Raw genomic sequence first — 18839 nt, 5'->3', positions numbered from 1 at the left:
CTCCATGCTTCTTTATCTCTCTCTATTTTTCGCATCAAGATGTTATTTCTTGAATTGTTATATTGTGAAATTAATAAAAAATAAATTTAAAAAAAAATAATTTTTCTAAGAACGTCCGCATCTCTCAGCCCTCTGCGCATGCAGGAATACCCATCATGTGGACATTATTGCAACGAGATCTGTCTTCAAGGTCCACCACTTTTTCATCAAGGGCTTTAATCTGTTTTTTAAGGACCAGGAGGGAATTTGCTGCCGTGGATTCCCAATCTTCAATCATGGACATCTGGTTTTGTAACTCCTCCACCCTAGGGCCCACCACCTCATGCTGTGCCTTACACTCTTCTATGGAGGTTTTCTAGCTCCCATATCATGAGACATTTCTGTCCGTAGCTCCTTGATCTCTTGTAATATCTTTTCCATCATATTCTGGTCTGTCTCTCTAATCCAGATCTCCCCTCCATGGGCCACTTCCTTACCTGGTTCCTGCGCCGCCACAGCATCTCCTGCTTCCTGATAAAAATCTGTTATAGGCCGATTGAGAGCATTGCTCATTCATCTTGTGGCTATTGCTTCTATATTTACTGAACTCGATAGGGGCCTGGAGCTGCCACTAATTTCTTGAAGGCAATCCCTCAAACTTCCAAGGTATTTTTTTAAGGAATCAGTTCTCGGGCTGATGGAGCCTCACTAACACACATCTGCCTTCGTCAACGCACAACAATGTCCCACAGAGATCCATTTCTACGGATTACAGATGATGGGATTTCATTGCGTACAGTGCCTTCTTTTTTGCCAAAGGTTGTCTCCTCATTTCATATCAACCAGACAGTGGAGCTTCTGGCATTTTCGCATTTGTGAGCGGAACCTCCGCATGTGAGAGAGCTTCACTTATTGGATGTACGTTGGACTCTGTTGCGGTATCTTAAGGTCACTAACAGCTTTCAGTGCTTAGATCATCTATTTGTCTTGTTCAGCGGAGCAAAGAAAGGAAGAAAGCTGTCTAAGGGCACAATTGATCGATGGTTGAAGGAGACTATTTTTTCAGTCTATTTCTGTAAAGTTAGGAAGGTTCCAGAGGGACCTCAGGCACACTCTACTAGGGCACAGGCAACCTCCTGGACAGTGTGTCAGTTGATGTTGCCTCGGAGATCTGTAGGGCCATGATGTGGTCTTCACTGCACACTTTTACCAAACACTACTGGTTAGTTGTTCAGATGCTGGAGGAGGCTGTGTTTTGGGAAAGTGTGTTACGAGCGGATCTTTCATGTTCCTGCCCAGTGTAGGGGAGCTTAGGTACATCCCATTTACCTGGACTGATCTAGGGTATGAACAGGAAAAGAAAATTGGTCCTTACCTGCTAATTTTCATTCCTGGAATATCCCTTTGTTTTTGAAAGACCATTATTGATTTAGTATGTGTTTATTGCAGAACATACCAGTTGTATATAGGTTGGTTCTTTCAGTTCTGTCCTAGAAGTGAGGACTCCCAGTTCAAGGGGTGCCAACCGTTTCTTCTATGCTCGCCCTGGAGAGCGGTTTGGAGTTTAGTTTGGGAGTTGTTTTCTATCTTGGCTTGGGTACAGGTCAATACTGAGGGACTGTAGGTGGCACTCTTGGTTATGTAGCAGTGCCTCAAAAGTTTTTATTCTCTGCCTCCATCTGCTGGACTGATCTATGGTATTCCAGGGATGAAAATTACCAGGTAAGAACCAATTTTCCTATATTCATGAGTAATAGCCTGAAAACTTGACTGGTGGATTGGAGGTTCCCCACACCTATAATAAAATGACAAGAAATGTAATATGAACACCCTTTTCTTCTGATGTCCTTCATCAGGTTCCCAAGGCTTTATTAGAGAAAATCCACAGCAGTATTCTTCAACAAGCAATTGATGGGATGAGGCAAGAGGGCTCACCATATGTGGGTAAGGGAATGCTTATCAGGGTGTTGGCTCCTTGGAGTGAGCATCCACCTAGGTATATGTGCATAACAGTACATGTGTGTGAGAAATACCAACTAGCTCCAGGTGACCTGGACAGGATGAACAAGTTCTAGTTTCTTGTAGTTTCAATGTTTTGAAGGAAACAGATCTGGTTTAGATCAGAGAAACTCCGGTCCTATCTGCAAACAAATTTATTTTCTTTACAAGGAGAACTAGGAAGAAATCAGTGTAAGCAAAAGGTCCAAGACAATGCATACTATGACTGGGTTTGGATGATATGTGGGTGTGTGTATTTGACTATCATGATTGTGACTGGTGTGATCTTTTTCCTACAAATAACAAGAAATCTCTTGCACTGTTCTAGAGCATTTCTTGCCCCATGCTTCATTTTCCCAGAAGCAGCAATGAAATTTCTGAAGTGATATCACAGCGATGTGACTGCATATATTTCAGACAGTAACACTAGAAGTCATGTTCTCACTGTCGCAGCATCAGAATGAAAAATACTTTTATTGAATTTATGTTATTGAATGTATTTATAAATTTGTGATTAACTGCAATTCTATTGCAAGATCAAAAGAGTTTACAGTGAAATAAGCAATAATACATAAGACAGAAGGACTAATTTTTAAACTGACGGTTTCCAAAATCCACAGCCTTCCATGGTGAGTGATAGCAGTGTTCATTTACAGTAATGACCTGTGAAAAAGATGAATAAATCTTAAGTAGTGCACCTTTAAAACTGAGTGAGGGTGTAAGGGGAAAAAGTCCGAGAGTTCTTAAGAAGCTCCTGGACTGTGTGTGGAGTGACAGATGGTGATGGACAGCCTTTCCTCTCTCTCTGGCCAGGTGTACTGTATGCTGGATTAATGCTTACCAAAGATGGCCCCAAGGTACTGAAGTTTAAATGCTGTTTTGGAGAACCCGCATGCCAGGTGAGGTAATAAAATAAAGATTAATGGCAGATAATCCAATGCTGCCCATCATGCTATACACCAGAGTCACCATGCTTCCAGATTCAGAGGAGTGCAGAAAGCGAATCGCTGGAGTACCTGTCCATGTCAAAGCTAAAGAGCTGCAATATAACCAAGCAGAAGCCTCTTCACAAGAATCTTTATAACCTAATAAACAAAGGAGGTGATGTTTCGCACTCACTTAATATCTCATTTCAATAATCACTCTGTGTTTATAATTATTCATAGAACCACTGCATCAGATAAATTTTAATGTTACTTAGACATACATCCATTGCCTCGAACATGACAGAAAAAATGTTTACCCTTAGGCTTGTCCTCCAGTAACCTGAGAACTTTATTGTCCCTCAGAGACTGTATCAAATGTTCCAAATCTTCACCAAATAAAAGACTATCTTTAAAGGGTAGCGAACCCAACTGCACCTTGGAGGAAATGTCTTCCATCCAATTTCGCAGCCAGAGCAACCTTCTGGCAGAAACTGCAGATGCCATGATGCGAGATGAAGTATGAACCAAATAATAAAGAGCATCCACTCCATAAACCACTGCCGCCTCAATTCTCTCGGTCCTGTCTGCCTCCTCGTCAGAGGTGGGGAGGTTCACTTGGGACTATTGAACCCAACGGAGAAATGTTCTTTGCATAGAACTGTACAGATAGGCACGCGCAAGCCCAGTGCTGAGACCTCAAAAATCCTTTTGAGATGGACCTCTAACTTATATTCTTGAACATCCTTCAACGCTGCAGAACCTACCATGGGGATGGTCGTTTTTTTCGCAACAGCCGACACAGTAGCATCAACCTTAGGAAGAGCAAACAGTTGCAAACGCCTGCTTGGGCAAATGATAAAGCCGCGACATGGCTCTGCCCATCTTTAGACTAGCATTAGGAGAAGCCTATTCCTCTTCCACCAGTTTCTGCACTGACTTGTGATACAGAAAAGCTGTAGGAGGACCCTGTATCCCATCCAGGACCAGATCTGCTCCATCCAAATCAGAGTCCACCTGTGGGATTTTTAACTCCCAACACCTGAAAATCCAGTGGCAGCAAGGCGTTGAGTTCTTCTTTCTGAAAAAGACGTACCACCTTTGGGTCATCACCCTCGGGCAGCGGGACCGTTATAGCATCCCCTGGAGTCGGCTCACCTGAAACCGGATCTCCTGGGTCCACCGGAAGACCCTGAATTTGAGCCTCCTCCGTCACTATAGGAGCCTCGACAAAATCATCCGAGTCACCCCCCACCGGGACCCGATGCGCCCTGTACAAGAAGAACCCTATGCCGGTCAGACCGCAGCCGTTTTACATAGAAACATAGAAATGATGGCAGAAGAAGACCAAATGGCCCATCCAGTCTGCCCAGCAAGCTTTCACACTTATTTTTCTCATACTTATCTATTACTCTGACCACTGAGTTCAGGGCCCTTATTGGTTTTGGGTCAGGAATAGGCCCCCTCGCCACCTGGACCTGTAAACAACATTACTCCTTGGCTGCAGAGGCTGCATACTGCTTAGCTTAAAGCATAAGATATACCAAACTGGGTAAGACCAAGGGTCCATCAAGCCCAGTATCCTGTTTCCAACAGTGGCCAATCCAAGTCACAAATACCTGGCAAGTTCTCAAACATTAAATAAATCTCAAGTTCTATTGCTTATTAATTAATAGCAGTTTATGGATTTTTCCTCTAGGAACTTATCCAAACCTTTTTTAAACCCAGTTACACTGCTAGATAAGCTTCATGCAGCAGCAGCACAAAGTCAGTAGAGAAAGGCCTGAAAGTTCTAGCCTGCTCAGGCAAGGAACTAGGGGGGAACCAAGCCGGCTTCTTTGGAGCCTGCACAGTCACCCCGATCAAGAGCAGAGTCGGATAGGGCCAGTGACAGGTGAGGGGGGGCTTCCCCCTCCCCCTCCAATCGTGTGGGAACAGCCAAATGTAAATCAAAGATGGCCACCGTTCCCGCGCTGATCAAGAAGCGATCAGCACCCTGGCCAGCGACAAGGAGAGAAAACGGGGTGGAAGCAGAGCTGCCCCGATGCTGTTTCACGGATAATGTATCGTCAGAAGAGCTCTCCCCCCCTCTGAACATGCGGCACATAAGTTGAGACGGCTGAGCCGCGATCGAGTTGTGCTGCTCGCCCAGCAGGCCAACCCCCAGCCCATCAGAGCACACTGCTGACGAGCTTAGAAAAAAGATGGGCAGGAAAAAAATAAAAAGTACCACACTGTTAGGAGGAGGGCTGCCGCTCAGCAGGAAAAGTGTTTCTCTCCATTTTGTTTTTTAAACTTTAATAAGAACATAAGAAATTGCCATGCTGGGTCAGACCAAGGGGCCATCAAGCCCAGCATCCTGTTTCCAACAGAGGCCAAACCAGGCTACAAGAACCTGGCAAGTACCCAAACACTAAGAAGATCCCATGCTATTGATGCAATTAATAGCAGTGGCTATTCCCTAAGTAAACTTGATTAATAGCAGTTAATGGACTTCTCCGCCAAGAACTTAACCAAACCTTTTTTGAACCCAGCTACACTAACTGCACTAACCACATCCTCTGGCAACAAATTCCAGAGCTTTATTGTTCGTTGAGTGAAAAAGAATTTTCTCTGATTAGTCTTAAATGTGCTACTTGCTAACTTCATGGAATGCCCCCTAGTCCTTCTATTATTCGAAAGTGTAAATAACCGAGTTGCATCTACTCGTTCAAGACCTCTCACGATCTTAAAGACCTCTATCAGAACCCCCCTCAGCCGTCTCTTCTCCAAGCTGAACAGCCCTAACCTCTTCAACCTTTCCTCATAGGGGACCTGTTCCATCCCCTCTATCATTTGGTTGCCCTTCTCTGTACCTTCTCCATCGCAACTATATCTTTTTTGTGATGCAGCGACCAGAACTGTACACAGAATTCAAGGTGCGGTCTCACCATGGAGCAATATAGAGGCATTATGACATTTTCCGTTTTATTAACCATTCCCTTCCTAATAATTCCTAACATTGTTTGCTTTTTTGACTGCTGCAGCACACTGAGCTGACGATTTCAATGTATTATCCACTATGATGCCTAGATCTTTTTCCTGGGTGGTAGCTCCTAATATGGAACCTAATATCATGTAACTACAGCAAGAGTTATTTTTCCCTATATGCAACATCTTGCACTTGTCCACATTAAATTTCATCTGCCATTTGGATACCCAATCTTCCAGTCTTGCAAGGTCCTTCTGTAATTTATCACAATCCGCTTGTGATTTAACTACTCTGAATAATTTTGTATCATCCACAAATTTGATAACCTCATTCGTCATATTCCTTTCCAGATCATTTATATATATATTGAAAAGCACCGGTCCAAGTACAGATCCCTGAGGCACTCCACTGTTTACCCTTTTCCACTGAGAAAATTAACCATTTAATCCTACTCTCTGTTTCCTGTCTTTTAACCAGTTTGTAATCCACGAAAGGACATCGCCTCCTATCCCATGACTTTTTAGTTTTCTTAGAAGCCTCTCCTGAGGGACTTTGTCAGACACCTTCTGAAAATCCAAATACACTACATCTACCGGTTCACCTTTATCCACATGTTTATTAACCCCTTCAAAAAAAATGAAGCAGATTTGTTAGGCAAGGCTTCCCTTGGGTAAATCCATGTGGACTGTGTTCCATTAAACCGTGTCTTTCTATGTGCTCTATGATTTTGATCTTGAGAATAGTTTCCACTATTTTTCCCGGCACTGAAGTCAGGCTCACTGGTCTATAGTTACCCTGATCGCCCCTGGAACCTTTTTTAAATATTGGGGTTACATTGGCCATCCTCCAGTCTTCAGGTACAATGGATGATTTTAATGGTAGGTTACAAATTTTAACTAATAGATCAGAAATTTCATTTTTTGGTTCCTTCAGTACCCTAGGATGCATACCATCCGGTCCAGGTAATTTGCTACTCTTTAGTTTGTAAATCTGGTCTACCACATCTTCCAAGTTTACAGTGATTGCGTTCAATTCGTCTGACTCATCACCCCTGAAAACCATCTCCGGAACTGGTATCTCCCCAACATCCTCATTAGTAAAACTTTAATACAAAAAGTACAAAAAGTACCCCAAACTGAGACAGAGCCTACTATCATAAAAATTTGACAGGCTGTCTCAGACGAAAAAGGATACCCAGAGCCTGCAGCCACCAAGCAGCCTCATGAAGGGGAGGGATCTGGACCACCAGATTTACACCCCACGGGCACACGGGTCAGGCACACACAAGGGTCACCAATCCCTGGCCTGCCCGCCTCAACCGGACAGGGAAAATCTCTCAGGATCCAGAAAAAACCCCGGGGAGGAAGGCTGAAAAAGAAAAAACAGAAATTGTCTCAGAACTGCAGGTTTGCACCCATCTACCATCTGCTGGAGATAGAGAAATACTGAGGAACTGCAGGTAGTACATGTGGATAAGTGGCAGTGTCAGTAAAACTTTCTCTGTCTCCATCTGCTGGAAGGGAGGCACAACTCAGGAGTCTGGACTGATCCGGGTACATACAGGGAATATATATTTACCAAAACACTTTCAACTGAAAAACATTTTGTAATTATCTTTGAATAAACATTCACTGGGTCCCACTGTCTATAAATTCTCTATAATTAGACCACCAACATAAATTTGTGTTCCGGCAGCTACAACTGCCTGCATCAGGGTTACCACTCTTATTTCACTAAGTCAACCCATCTTACAAAATCAGCTTAGTGGAATAAGAGTGGTAACCCTGATGCAGGCAGTTGTAGCTGCCGAAACACAAACTTATGTTGGGTGGTCTAATTATAGAGAATTTATAGACAGTGGGACCCAGAGAATATTTATTCAAAGATAAGTAAAAAAAAATTTTTTACTTGAAAGTGTTTTGGTAAATATATAATAAAAATAGTGTAGAAGATCTTAGGAGATTTTATTCAGTAGAATTGGCAAATGAGTAACAACTTAAGTGTTTTACTGCTTGGGGCCCATTGTGTGGAGAGAGGCAGTGGATGTAAATCTTAAATAACACTAGAAATTATCTGATGTGATGTTCTATGAATAATTATAAACACGTAGATGAATGTTGAAATGAGATGTTAAGTGAGTGAGAAACATAGATTTCCTTTCTTTATTAGGTTATTAAGCTGAAGAGCTTCCAGATTGGCCTGAATATCTTTATTATAGAATGAGAGAAAAAATGAGGTGCATGGCATGTTACCAAATTTCAGTCATTTAATGCAGCTCAAGAACTGAGACTCAGATGTACAGCAATATTTTGGGAGGTTTTGAACTGCTGCTTTCAAAAGGAATCTGATCCTTTGCACAACCTCTCAACTGTATCCATTATAGCAGGGGTGGCCAACTCTGGTCCTTGAGAGTCACAAACAGGCCAGGTTTTCAGGATATCCACAAGGAATATGCATTAGATAGATCTGCATACAATGGAGGCAGTGCATGTAAATCTATGTCATGCATATTCCTTGTGGATATCCGGAAAACTTAGCCTGTTTGTGGCTCTCAAGGATTGGAGCTGGCCTCCCCTGCATTATGGCTAGGGACCTTCATTTTCAGTTTTTATTTTATTTTTCCTGGGGATTTCAATGTGATGACAAAAGAAATCAGTGGAAATGTGATTTTTCCACTGATGTTTTTCCTATGTATTATAACAAAGTCATTTTTCCGCTGATTTCTTTTGTTATTACCTTTAATTTCCCAGGCAAAATAAAGTAAAAACTGAAATAAATGAAGGTCCCTATAACTCAGTGGTATTTATTCCTAGCCCTTAGCTTTTCAGGCTATCCCTAATGAATATGCATGAGACAGATTTGCATGCATTGCCTCCATTGTATGCAAAGCTATCCCTCTATCTCCCTCGCTCTGCTGGCTCTCTCCCGCAGTGGCGGCTTTCAGCTGCACATTGAATTGCCTTCACTTCTGGGTTCAGGCAGCACTATAAACCACTGGCTGCAGTCCCAGGACCTCATCTATGGTGGTAGGAGCCAGTAAAATGATCTCTGCTGCTTGGGTGGGGGGTGAGCAGAGAGAGGAAGAGGAAGAGGAAGTTAGAGAGAGGAAGAAGGACTTTTTTTCAGGAGGTACTTGCTGGCACCATTTTCCTCCACCTGCTTGATTTGCCCTATGGTCCCTCAAAAAAAAGAAAAAAGCATCTTGCATTAAGTACCAACACATTGTTTTCCATAAAGATAGCACTAGGAAGAAGAATGATCCTAGGACTGGAGGGCGTGGGAGAAGCTTATGGCTGGAGCTTCTAATACCCTTGCCCGGACCTAGGACTTTGTGAGGCAATCACTGCTGAACCCTGGGAAATTTGAGAAGTGCTGCTGTAGTGAGAAACTGTGATAGTGTGCATCTTGGGATCTGTCCCTGCAGAATTCTACATCTGCAGCTGTTAGCATCCTGTAAGCATTAGAGATGGATGGAGAAATCAGGAGCCATGATCCAAAGTGCCTCCTATAATCCGTGTATTTCTGGGTATGACATCTTGATAATGGAAATCTAGGGGAAGGGGTAATGAGAAATGATAAAATCCATGATTGTATTCAGGCATTATAAGTTTTGTCTCTGAGTTGGTGGGTTCTTGGTATCGTAGCAAGCAATAATAATATGATAAGCCCCACCCATCAGGAAGTACCCAAATTATCACTGATAATTATCACTGATCTCAGTTTTTCAGTCTGTCTCCAGTATTTATTTATTTATTTAGACATTTTATATACCATCATTCCATGTAGGTGCTAGAGCCATGGATTTGCTTGCTGTCCCCTTTCCAGTCATTAATTCAAATTTGATCATGTTATGAAATAGTAAATATCACTATTAAATTGTTGACTTTGCATGTATTCATTGTTTTAGAATAGATACCATAGTTTTAAATAAGAGCCTGCTAATACAATATCATACAAAGTAATCGAATACAATTTATGTAAACCATTGTGATCTTCTGTTGGAATGATGGTATATAAAAAGCATAAATATAGATCACAACGGTTTACAAATGACATTCATAGTTATAACTCAACAAACAAACAAAGAATGGTTACAAAGGAGGTATTCATACGCAGGCATTAATATCTATCAAGTGAAACTTTCTGGTACATATTATGTGTGCTGTGCCCATGCACACCTATAAAGGTAAGGCTTTCTCTTTCTGACACCTTCCTTTTAATTTAATCCTTCTTGGCCCATGCTCCCCATCCTGCTAATATCATAAATTGCACGATGACACATCAATCACTGTCTTTCCTGTACAAGCAAGAATATTCTGGCTGGAGACGTGAATGGAGATCTTCACATGCCAAATTTAAGCCCAAACTGAAATCTTTGCTGCATTAGTTCTTTTTTTTTCCTGCTCTGTAACCGTGCAAATCATTGAACACCTGCTCTGCTTCCTTCCTGTAATGCATTTTGGCAGGTCATTCTCCCGCTGCTGAAAAATGATTTTTATGACGTGATTTGTGCCATAGTAGACTGCAGGCTGTGTAGCTGTATGCCAGTGTGGCTGGAGAACAGAGCTGCCATTGCTGTCGTTATGATGAGTGGCAAGCACCCAGAAGGCAACACCAAGGGCCAGGAAATAACTGGTAAATTTTGCTCTTCTTTTCATATTTTTTTTTGCCTGGCTGTTTTCTCCTGCTCGTTTGGGCTTCCAGCTCAGTTGGAACTGGTCTCTACTGATCTACAATACCATTCACAGCCACCCTGGGTTTTTCCGTTATTTTTATACCCATTTGGAGTGACAATCCTCATTCAAACCACAGCTTCCTCTGGAACCTGGCTAACATGGACCCTAGTTTGGCCACTAGGTATTACTGTTGCATGATGACTGGGACTCTGAATGTTGCCTACTTAGTCCCAGCCACCCTGGGGAGTAGAAGTCTTGCCCGGGTCTTCTGCATGGCAGTACGTAGCATTTATTTCTTAAACTACTGGGTGGGCCTACATTTGTTCTTAAAAGCTATAGTACAAAGGAATCTCAGCCATTTCTGGTTATTTAGAGATCTCTTAGAGATCTCCTGTGCAGTATGTGTGCATATAGTTTATGCATGGATCTCCATAGGGGAAAGGCATCCATATACATGATAGGGTTACTCACTAGCTCCATGTTCTCAGGACAGGCTGATACAGTCCTGACTCCAAGTCAGTACATAAAATGGGGTAAAACTAGGACTGGATCAGCTTGTTCCAAAATAAATAAATGTTCTGTTGTTCGTCATTATATAGACTTTCAGCAACAGTCATAAACTACATCTAAGCTGGTTATCTCAGTTGCAAAAAATTGTTTTTCAAATCCTTAAATCAGCAGCACTAGCAAACATTCTTTAAAGTTAATTTATTAGCAGTATTATGCAAACACAATTTCTGATTCCCTTTTTTCATTTGGATTGCTTCCTTCATGGGAAGCCATCACTGCCAAAAATGTGTGAAAGCTCCTCCTACTTAGTCTTTCTCACCATTGTGAATCTAAGTAAACTGGCATGCCCTTCTAAGATGATATGTGTCCTATTTCATTTTATATCCATGGAGGCTGTTACAGTGAGGTATCACTGGTGAATGTACACATACAGAGGCAGACAATTCTTGCTTCACTCCCAAGTAAGAGCATTTTATTTTCCAACCTTTTGATAACAAATTGGCAGTACATCACAAATGATATCTCACTGTTAGAGTTCTGTGGAAAAATGGAGTTTATTTATTTATTTATCTATCGAGTTTTATATACAGTCGTTCGGTTTCGCCATCGCAACGGTTTACTAAGTTTTGATGTTTAACATAGATTGTTAACATAGATATTGCAGGCTTTATAAACGTAGTTCGGATGTCAAACTATACAGTTTCAGTTATGCGTTGTATTACGTGCTTGCATTGGTTCCACATGTTTGCATAGGGCCAGTAGGAGGGAAGTAATATCTGAGAGTCATTGGGTGTTTTGGTAGGCTTTGGTAAAGATCCAGGTTTTTAGCTCTTTTTTAAAGGTTTTTAAATTTTGCTATGTTCTAAGTTAGGTTGGGAGGGTGTTCCAGAGTTTGGGACTTAAGAACATAAGAACATAAGAAAATGCCATACTGGGTCAGACCAAGGGTCCATCAAGCCCAGCATCCTGTTTCCAACAGGGATATGTTTCCTAGGGATATGGCTCTCTTCCGAGTTGAGGTAAGTTATTTGGAACGAGCAGGTGGAATCTTTAATAGACCTTTGTTAGCTGAGCAGAGGTTTTTGTTTGGAGAGTGTAGTTTTATGGATGTACTTAGCCAGTTTGTTTGTTTTTCAAATTTTATTGGGAGCCAGTGTAGTGATATAAGTGTAGGAGTAATGAGATCGTGTTTTTTTAGTTCCAGTGAGTATTCTGGCGGCTGTAATTTGGAGGATTTGGAGTGGTCAGATGGTGGTGAGAGGTAAGTTGAATAGCAGGGAGTTGCAGTAGTCCAGGCTGGAGAAGATGAGTAGTTGAAGGACTGTTCTGAAGTCGTTGGGGGAAAGGAAAGGTTTTAGGCGGCGTAGGGTTAGGAGTTTGTGATATCCGTCTTTGATTTTAGTAGTGATGTGGTTCTTGAAGGATAGTTCATTGTCAATTATGACTCCTAGGTTGCGGGCATGAATGACAGGGGAGATGGTTTCTTTTTTGCAAGAGCAGTAAAAGAGCACTGCTTTTATTAACAAGGTATAATGGAGCTGCAAGCAGCCAGCAACTCAACTCACAAACAGGAAGCAAGCAAGTACATATACAGAGCAGTACGGACGCCCAAGTAACTCAAAACTGTTCAGTACTAGCTAATTCAATAATTTTTAATTTTGATTTTTAATTCTGCTTTTCATGACACTTCAGAGTTGATTACATTTAGGTACTATAGGTATTTCCCTATCCCTAGTGGGTTTACAATTTAATGAGGTCATTTACTAAAGACTTTCTCCCATTTTGTGTCTATAGGAAAAATGCTCAGTAAATAGAGCCCTTAGGTTGGTACCTAAAGCAGTGAAGGGTGACATGACTTGCCTAAGATCATAGGGGTAGATTTTAAAAAGGTGCGTGCGCTACACGGTGTGCGCACACGTACACCCGATTTTATAACTTGCACTCGCAGGCGCGCAAGTTAAAAAATCAAGGGTTGGCACGTGTAAGGGGGTGCACAATTGTGCACCTTGTGTGTGCCGAGCCACGCTGCCTTCCCCCGTCCCCTTCCCCCTAGCCTGACTTTCCCACCCCTTCCCCTAACCTTTCACCCCCTAGTCCTACTCTAACCCCCCCCCCCCCCCGATCTTTATTTTACCTTTTGCGCGTGCCGGCAAATTGCCGGCACGCGATCTCTGACACAGCAGCAAATAGCTGCTGTGCCAGGAGCCGCTGACCCCGCCCACAGACTGCCCTAGACCGCCCACGCCCCACCCCTTTTTTCAAGCCCCGGGACTTACACGCGTCCTAGGGCTTTATGCGCGTCACCGGGCCTTTTGAAAATAGGCCCAGTGCGCGTAACCGTTTGAAAATCTGCCCCATAAGGAGTGTCGCAGGATTTGAACTCTGCCTTCCCTGGGTCACAGTCTACTGAACAAAACACTAGGTTATTCCTCCACTCCAGTCCAGCACACTGCCATGAAACATATTTCCAACAATTTATAACTTGTTTTTATTAACATTACAAAGAATGAGGAAACATTGCATAGTAATTAGTATAGTAATAGTTTTTCTCAGTGATATCTGTTACATTTTTTAACAAGCAGGAAGATTTTGTATGTAATATGAATATAGACAGGGCTGCAGTTTGGGTAGATGGGGGAAGACTGTGTTGAGGTACAAAATGCGTCTTTGTGAGGGGCATAGACTGCTCTGGTATGTGCTGGTGAAAGAGGAGAAGAGAGGATGTGTGCGGGACACTTCCTGCTAGTTCAGCACAAGATGCTAAATTCTCTAGCTATGGCACTGAATAAGCATGACCACCCTGCTAGTTCTTCTTTATCCCCTCCCAAGAAGAGCATGTGTAACAAACAGATATCTTCATCTAGTGCCATCCCCTGCCGCACTTGCTGCCAGCGCTGAAGCTGTTTCAGAGGAATTGCAAATAGCATGTTGGAAACGCAGGATTGTCTCAACTAGTTCCGTGCATCACATAGAAACATAGAAAAGGACAGCAGAAAAGGACCAAATGGTCCATCCAGTTTGCCCAGCAAGCTTATGGTAGTAACTGCTGCACCATACAAGTCACCCCCTTACTTGGTTTCCCAAACTGTCAAAGTCAGAGCCCTTGTTGGTTGCTGTCTGAGTCCAACTCCCTGTTACCTCTTGCTGTTGAAGCAGAGAGCAATGTTGGAGTTGCATCGAAAGTATCAGGCTTATTGGTTAAAGGTAGTAACAGCCGCATCAGCAAGCTATTCCCATGCTTATTTGTTTTCCCAGTTGGTTGCTATCTGAATTTAATTCCCCTTTTCCTTTTTTCCCCCTGCCGTAAAAGCAGAAAGCAATGATGGAGTTGCATCAACAGTATGAAAGCTGCACATCCTGATATCTCATAAATGTTATTTCATTGTGTATAATGATTTATACACAATGACTTAATGACTTATTTATAATGACTTATTTATAATGACTTTGTAAGCCAAGGATATCAAAGTGAGAATTCACAGTATAAGGTAGATGAAAATGCATGTTTTTAATAAAGGACTTACAAAGGGCAACAAAAAATGGGTTTATTACAGTCATAATATTATCTGATTTATTTTTCTGAATGCTGTAGGGATTTCTCAAGCTGAAGAATTAGGTCTTTTGGTTTTCCGTGGAAGGACAGCATTGAAAGATGGCAAAGTGGTGACGTATGGTGGAAGAGTCCTTACAGTAACGGCTATTAATAATGATCTAACGTCAGCTCTGGAGGAAGCCAACAAAGGGATAGCAGCTATCCATTACCCTGGTGCCATGTTCAGAAAGGACATTGGTTATCGGGCTGCAGCCTGCCTGAAGCAGTCCAGGTGTGCATTAGGTCACTAGTTGAAAATCTTACTGTGATTAGTCTTGCAAGAGTCATACTTTTGGGACTCAGAAACTTGATGGAGCAGCACATGATAGTAATGAAGCACTGACAACCATGAAAAGAGAGATCAGGAACTGATCATTTATGATTACCTTATGGGTGGTGATTAAACATAAGGCAGTTGGAAGAGTTAGCAAGATGCAGGGCTTGCAGAAAAGTCAGCCAAAGAAAAGGAAGTGGATATTTATTTATTTATTTAATTAAATCTATTTATATTCCACCTATGATAGAAACCCATGCTAAGTGGAAGATATGTCTGTAACGTTCATGCATAGAATCTTATCTGGAATGGTATGCTCAGTAATAGAGGTTATGCATCTAGAGCAACTTAGAGAAGAGATAATCAGGAAGGTGACCAGAAGCCTTACGAGGTGAGACTGAAGGACTTAAAATTGTTTATCCTGTGTTGTGTCCGTCAGTTTCTGACGCCCTCTGTCCTCCCTTCTTACCTCTTTGGTGACTCCCTCTTCAACCGCAGGAAGATTGGCTGTCGCGGCATCCTTCTGCCGAAGTCCTCTGGTGTCCCCGGACCGGCTAGACGCTACAACCCACCATGTTTCCTGGAGGCCTAGGGGCGCGGCGCGGCCCCGACTGAAGTACCGGCGATGGCGCGAACCTCAGGGGAGTCCCCCTGAGATGACGTCACCCGCGATGGATATATAAGGTCTTAGAATTTGCTAACATATCGAGTTAGCAGGGAATGGAATGGACTCGCTTCGGATTCCAAGCTTCTCTGCCTCCTCGGACTTACCAGGGGTACCCACTCCTCGGGGGTCTCGCTCTTTCCTTTGTTTTTCAGGTGACAGTCTGGAACCAGCACTCGCTCCTCGAGGACCCTTGTTCCCAGACTTACTCTGTATTCTCTTCTGCCTGGAAATCATCACTGCCAACTACACCAGTGAGTTACCATCGCTCTCTCAGAGCTTTCCCTGGAACCAGCTACTCGCTCCTCAAGGGCCTATTCATTCCAGCTCCTGGGCTTCTATGAGACCATTGTGTGAGTGTACTATCAAGGTTCCTTACCAGAACTCTGCATACCCTGCCTACTCACTATATTCAGTTTCTCAACAGCTCAGCCATCTAGGGATTGCTGTTCCAGTACCTGAGAGACTACGGCCCTGTCGGGCACTCCAGCTCACTACTGCCACCTCTGGTGGTTCCTTATATGGTTTAATAAAATATTTAGTGTGTGTCTATCTCCAAACTCTGAGCCTGACCGGTGGTCCCTCTCGGGTCTTCCCCCTGGGGGCGTGGTCATCTGCCACTGGTCCAAGGATCCACCCACAAATATCTCTATCTGTTTGCTAACTCCCTAACAGATTGCTAACTCCATGGATTCGGCATAACTTAATGCCTTGCAGGCCATACCGGGCCTGGTCCAGCGCATTACGGAGCAGCAAGAAGTCTTGGAGAAACTTACTTCAGCGTTTCATCAGCTACACACACAGAAGGTTCAAGGCACTGCCTCCAACCAAGAAGGTCAGTTACAGGAGGTAACTTTAAAGACTGCTGTATCACTGGCGGCTCCAAACCGCTTTTCTGGAGAAATCCAGAAGACCCGGGGCTTTTTGAACCAGTGCTGCATGCATTTTACCTTACAGCCGTCTCTATTTCCTACAGCTCTCTCCAAGACTACCTACATCCTTTCATACCTGGATGGTAGAGCCTTGTCTTGGGCATCCACCTTGTGGGAATGCAAGGACTCCATTTTGCAGGACATAGAAGGATTTATGGACTTGTTTAAATCCATTTTCGATGACCCTGCTCGAACTTCTGTAGCCGGTTCTGCTTTAGTGGATTTCAAGCAAGGCAACAGATCATTGGCTGAATTTGCCATAGAGTTCAAAACTCTTGCGGCAGAACTCCGCTGGGCCCCCAAATGTCTCAAGACTCTCTTTTGCAAAGGCCTGGATAAACATTAGAAGGACGAACTGGCTGCTCACCAAACACATGACTCGCTGGATGAATTAATAGCCTTGGCCACTAAGATTGATCACCGACGCCGGGACAAGGTGAAGGGACTCCAGCCTAAGGTGTCACCCAGGTTAAAACCAGCTAGTGCTGTCTGTGCTTCTCAGATGGTTCCAGTAACCCCTTCTGCTGATAAAGATGAACCAATGCAACTTGGTCATGGACACTTGACCTTCAAGGAGAGAAGATTTCGGAAGAAGCGCGGCCTTTGCATGTACTGTGGTCAGTCCGGCCATGATGTCGCTACATGCTCCATTCGTCCAGGAAACGGATGGGCTTAAGTCCTGCAGGAGGACTGTTCTTAGCCCATACCGTGACCTCTCCTCCGCTCTCTCTCCCAGTCTCTTTGACCTACGGACCGATCACGGTTCAGAGTCCTGCCCTGGTGGACTCAGGGGCAGGAGGCAACTCCATTCTCAGATGTCTAGTAGAAGACTTGAGGATCCCCCTCATCAAATTAAAAGATCCACTACTGTTGTCCTCCATTCACGGAGAGTCCTTACCGGGCGACGTGACTTACCAAACCGTTCTAGTTACTCTCCGCACCGGAGCTCTCCATACGGAATCGCTCTCCTTCTTTGTACTGGAAAAGGCCATGCACCCTATCGTCCTGGGGTTACCCTGGCTGCAAGTGCACCAACTACAATTTGACTGGGCGTCTCTGGATCTCTCTCACTGGGGCCCAGAATGTCATGGGAAGTGCCTTAAGGAGATCTCGCCTATTATATGCATGCCTACGACTTCAGCGATGCCAGGACTGCCGCCCCAATATGCATCCTTCGGGGATATATTCTCCAAAGAAGCGGCTGATATTCTTCCTCCACATAGGCCCTATGACTGTGCAATAAGACTGAAGCCCAACACTGAGCCACTGAAGGGAAGAGTGTACCCCCTCTCAGCTCTCGAGAATAAAGCAGTGTCGGAATACATTGAAGAAAATCTCCAGAAGGGCTTTATCTGACCATCAAAGTCGCCAGCCGGCGCAGGCTTTTTCTTTGTAGGAAAGAAGGACGGTACCCTATGTCCATGTTTCGATTACCGAGGTCTAAATGAGATCACGATCAAAGACCGTTACCCCTTGCCATTAATCTTGGAGCTGTTTGACAGGCTGCAAGTGTTGCAGTCTGATACTGCAGGCGAAGTAGTGGACCCTTGGGCCGGCCTACCTTGAGTGATAGGGTAGGCCGGGAGGCGGAGCCAGGGGCTCGAGGTGTTCACCTGGGAACCAGGAACCCCCCAGGAGGAGCTCGTAGGGTTCTGGCACCTTGGGACTTGGGCAATAGAGAGAGTCCAGTGACAGGGATGGCGATAAGCCGGGATGAGAGCAAGGAAGTCCAAAGGTACGTGGTAGGGCGGATACTGAGGCAGGCGGAGGATAGTAATAGAGTCTCTGTGGCAAACGGGAACAGGAGCAGGCGTAGCCTGAAACAAAGTCTGTGACAAGCAGGAGCTGGTGCAAGCTGTAACCTGGAACGGATTCCGTAGCAAGCAGGAACTGGAGCAAGCTGAAGACTGAAGCAGGACCAGAGACGAGCCGAGATCAGTGGCAGGCAGCAGGCTGGGCAAACAGGAGCAGGCCAAGATCAGGGCAGGCGGCAGGCAAGCGTAGTCGGGAACAAACCAGGGTCAGAGGCAGGCGGCAGGCAAAGCGTAGTCAAGGCAATCCAAGGTCAGCGACAGGAACTCAGTGAAGACGATACACAACTCAGAACTACAAGGCAGTAGTGAACCTCGTTGCAAGGCGATGAGATGGCGTCCGGGCGCCGGTTAAATCGCCCTGGGTGTGTGACGTCATCATTGCAGGGGCTCGACTTCCGGGTGCTGGACGCACAAAGTGAGCGCACTCGCGCGCGAGGCCACGGCAAAACAGGCAGGAAATGGCGGACGCCATGTGGAGCCATCGGCGTCTTGGGACCCTGGGATCG

At 44.2% G+C, this 18839-nt stretch overlaps 1 protein-coding gene across 1 annotated transcript in view; it reads left to right on the top strand.

Moving 5' to 3' along the window:
• LOC115092419 (trifunctional purine biosynthetic protein adenosine-3-like) overlaps nt 1–18839 on the top strand; it is a 131152-nt gene that overhangs the window by 40137 nt on the left and 72176 nt on the right. The window contains exons 7-10 of the mRNA XM_029603252.1: nt 1836–1923; nt 2791–2876; nt 10338–10506; nt 14650–14881. Of these exons, the coding sequence (XP_029459112.1) occupies nt 1836–1923; nt 2791–2876; nt 10338–10506; nt 14650–14881 (575 nt within the window). The remainder of the gene's footprint in view (nt 1–1835; nt 1924–2790; nt 2877–10337; nt 10507–14649; nt 14882–18839) is intronic.

Source organism: Rhinatrema bivittatum, chromosome 5 (assembly GCF_901001135.1).
Source record: "Rhinatrema bivittatum chromosome 5, aRhiBiv1.1, whole genome shotgun sequence".
In the NCBI taxonomy this organism is placed as follows: domain Eukaryota; kingdom Metazoa; phylum Chordata; class Amphibia; order Gymnophiona; family Rhinatrematidae; genus Rhinatrema; species Rhinatrema bivittatum.
The sequence above is the reverse complement of the archived record's forward strand: the minus strand, read 5'-3'. Positions and strand labels throughout refer to the sequence as shown.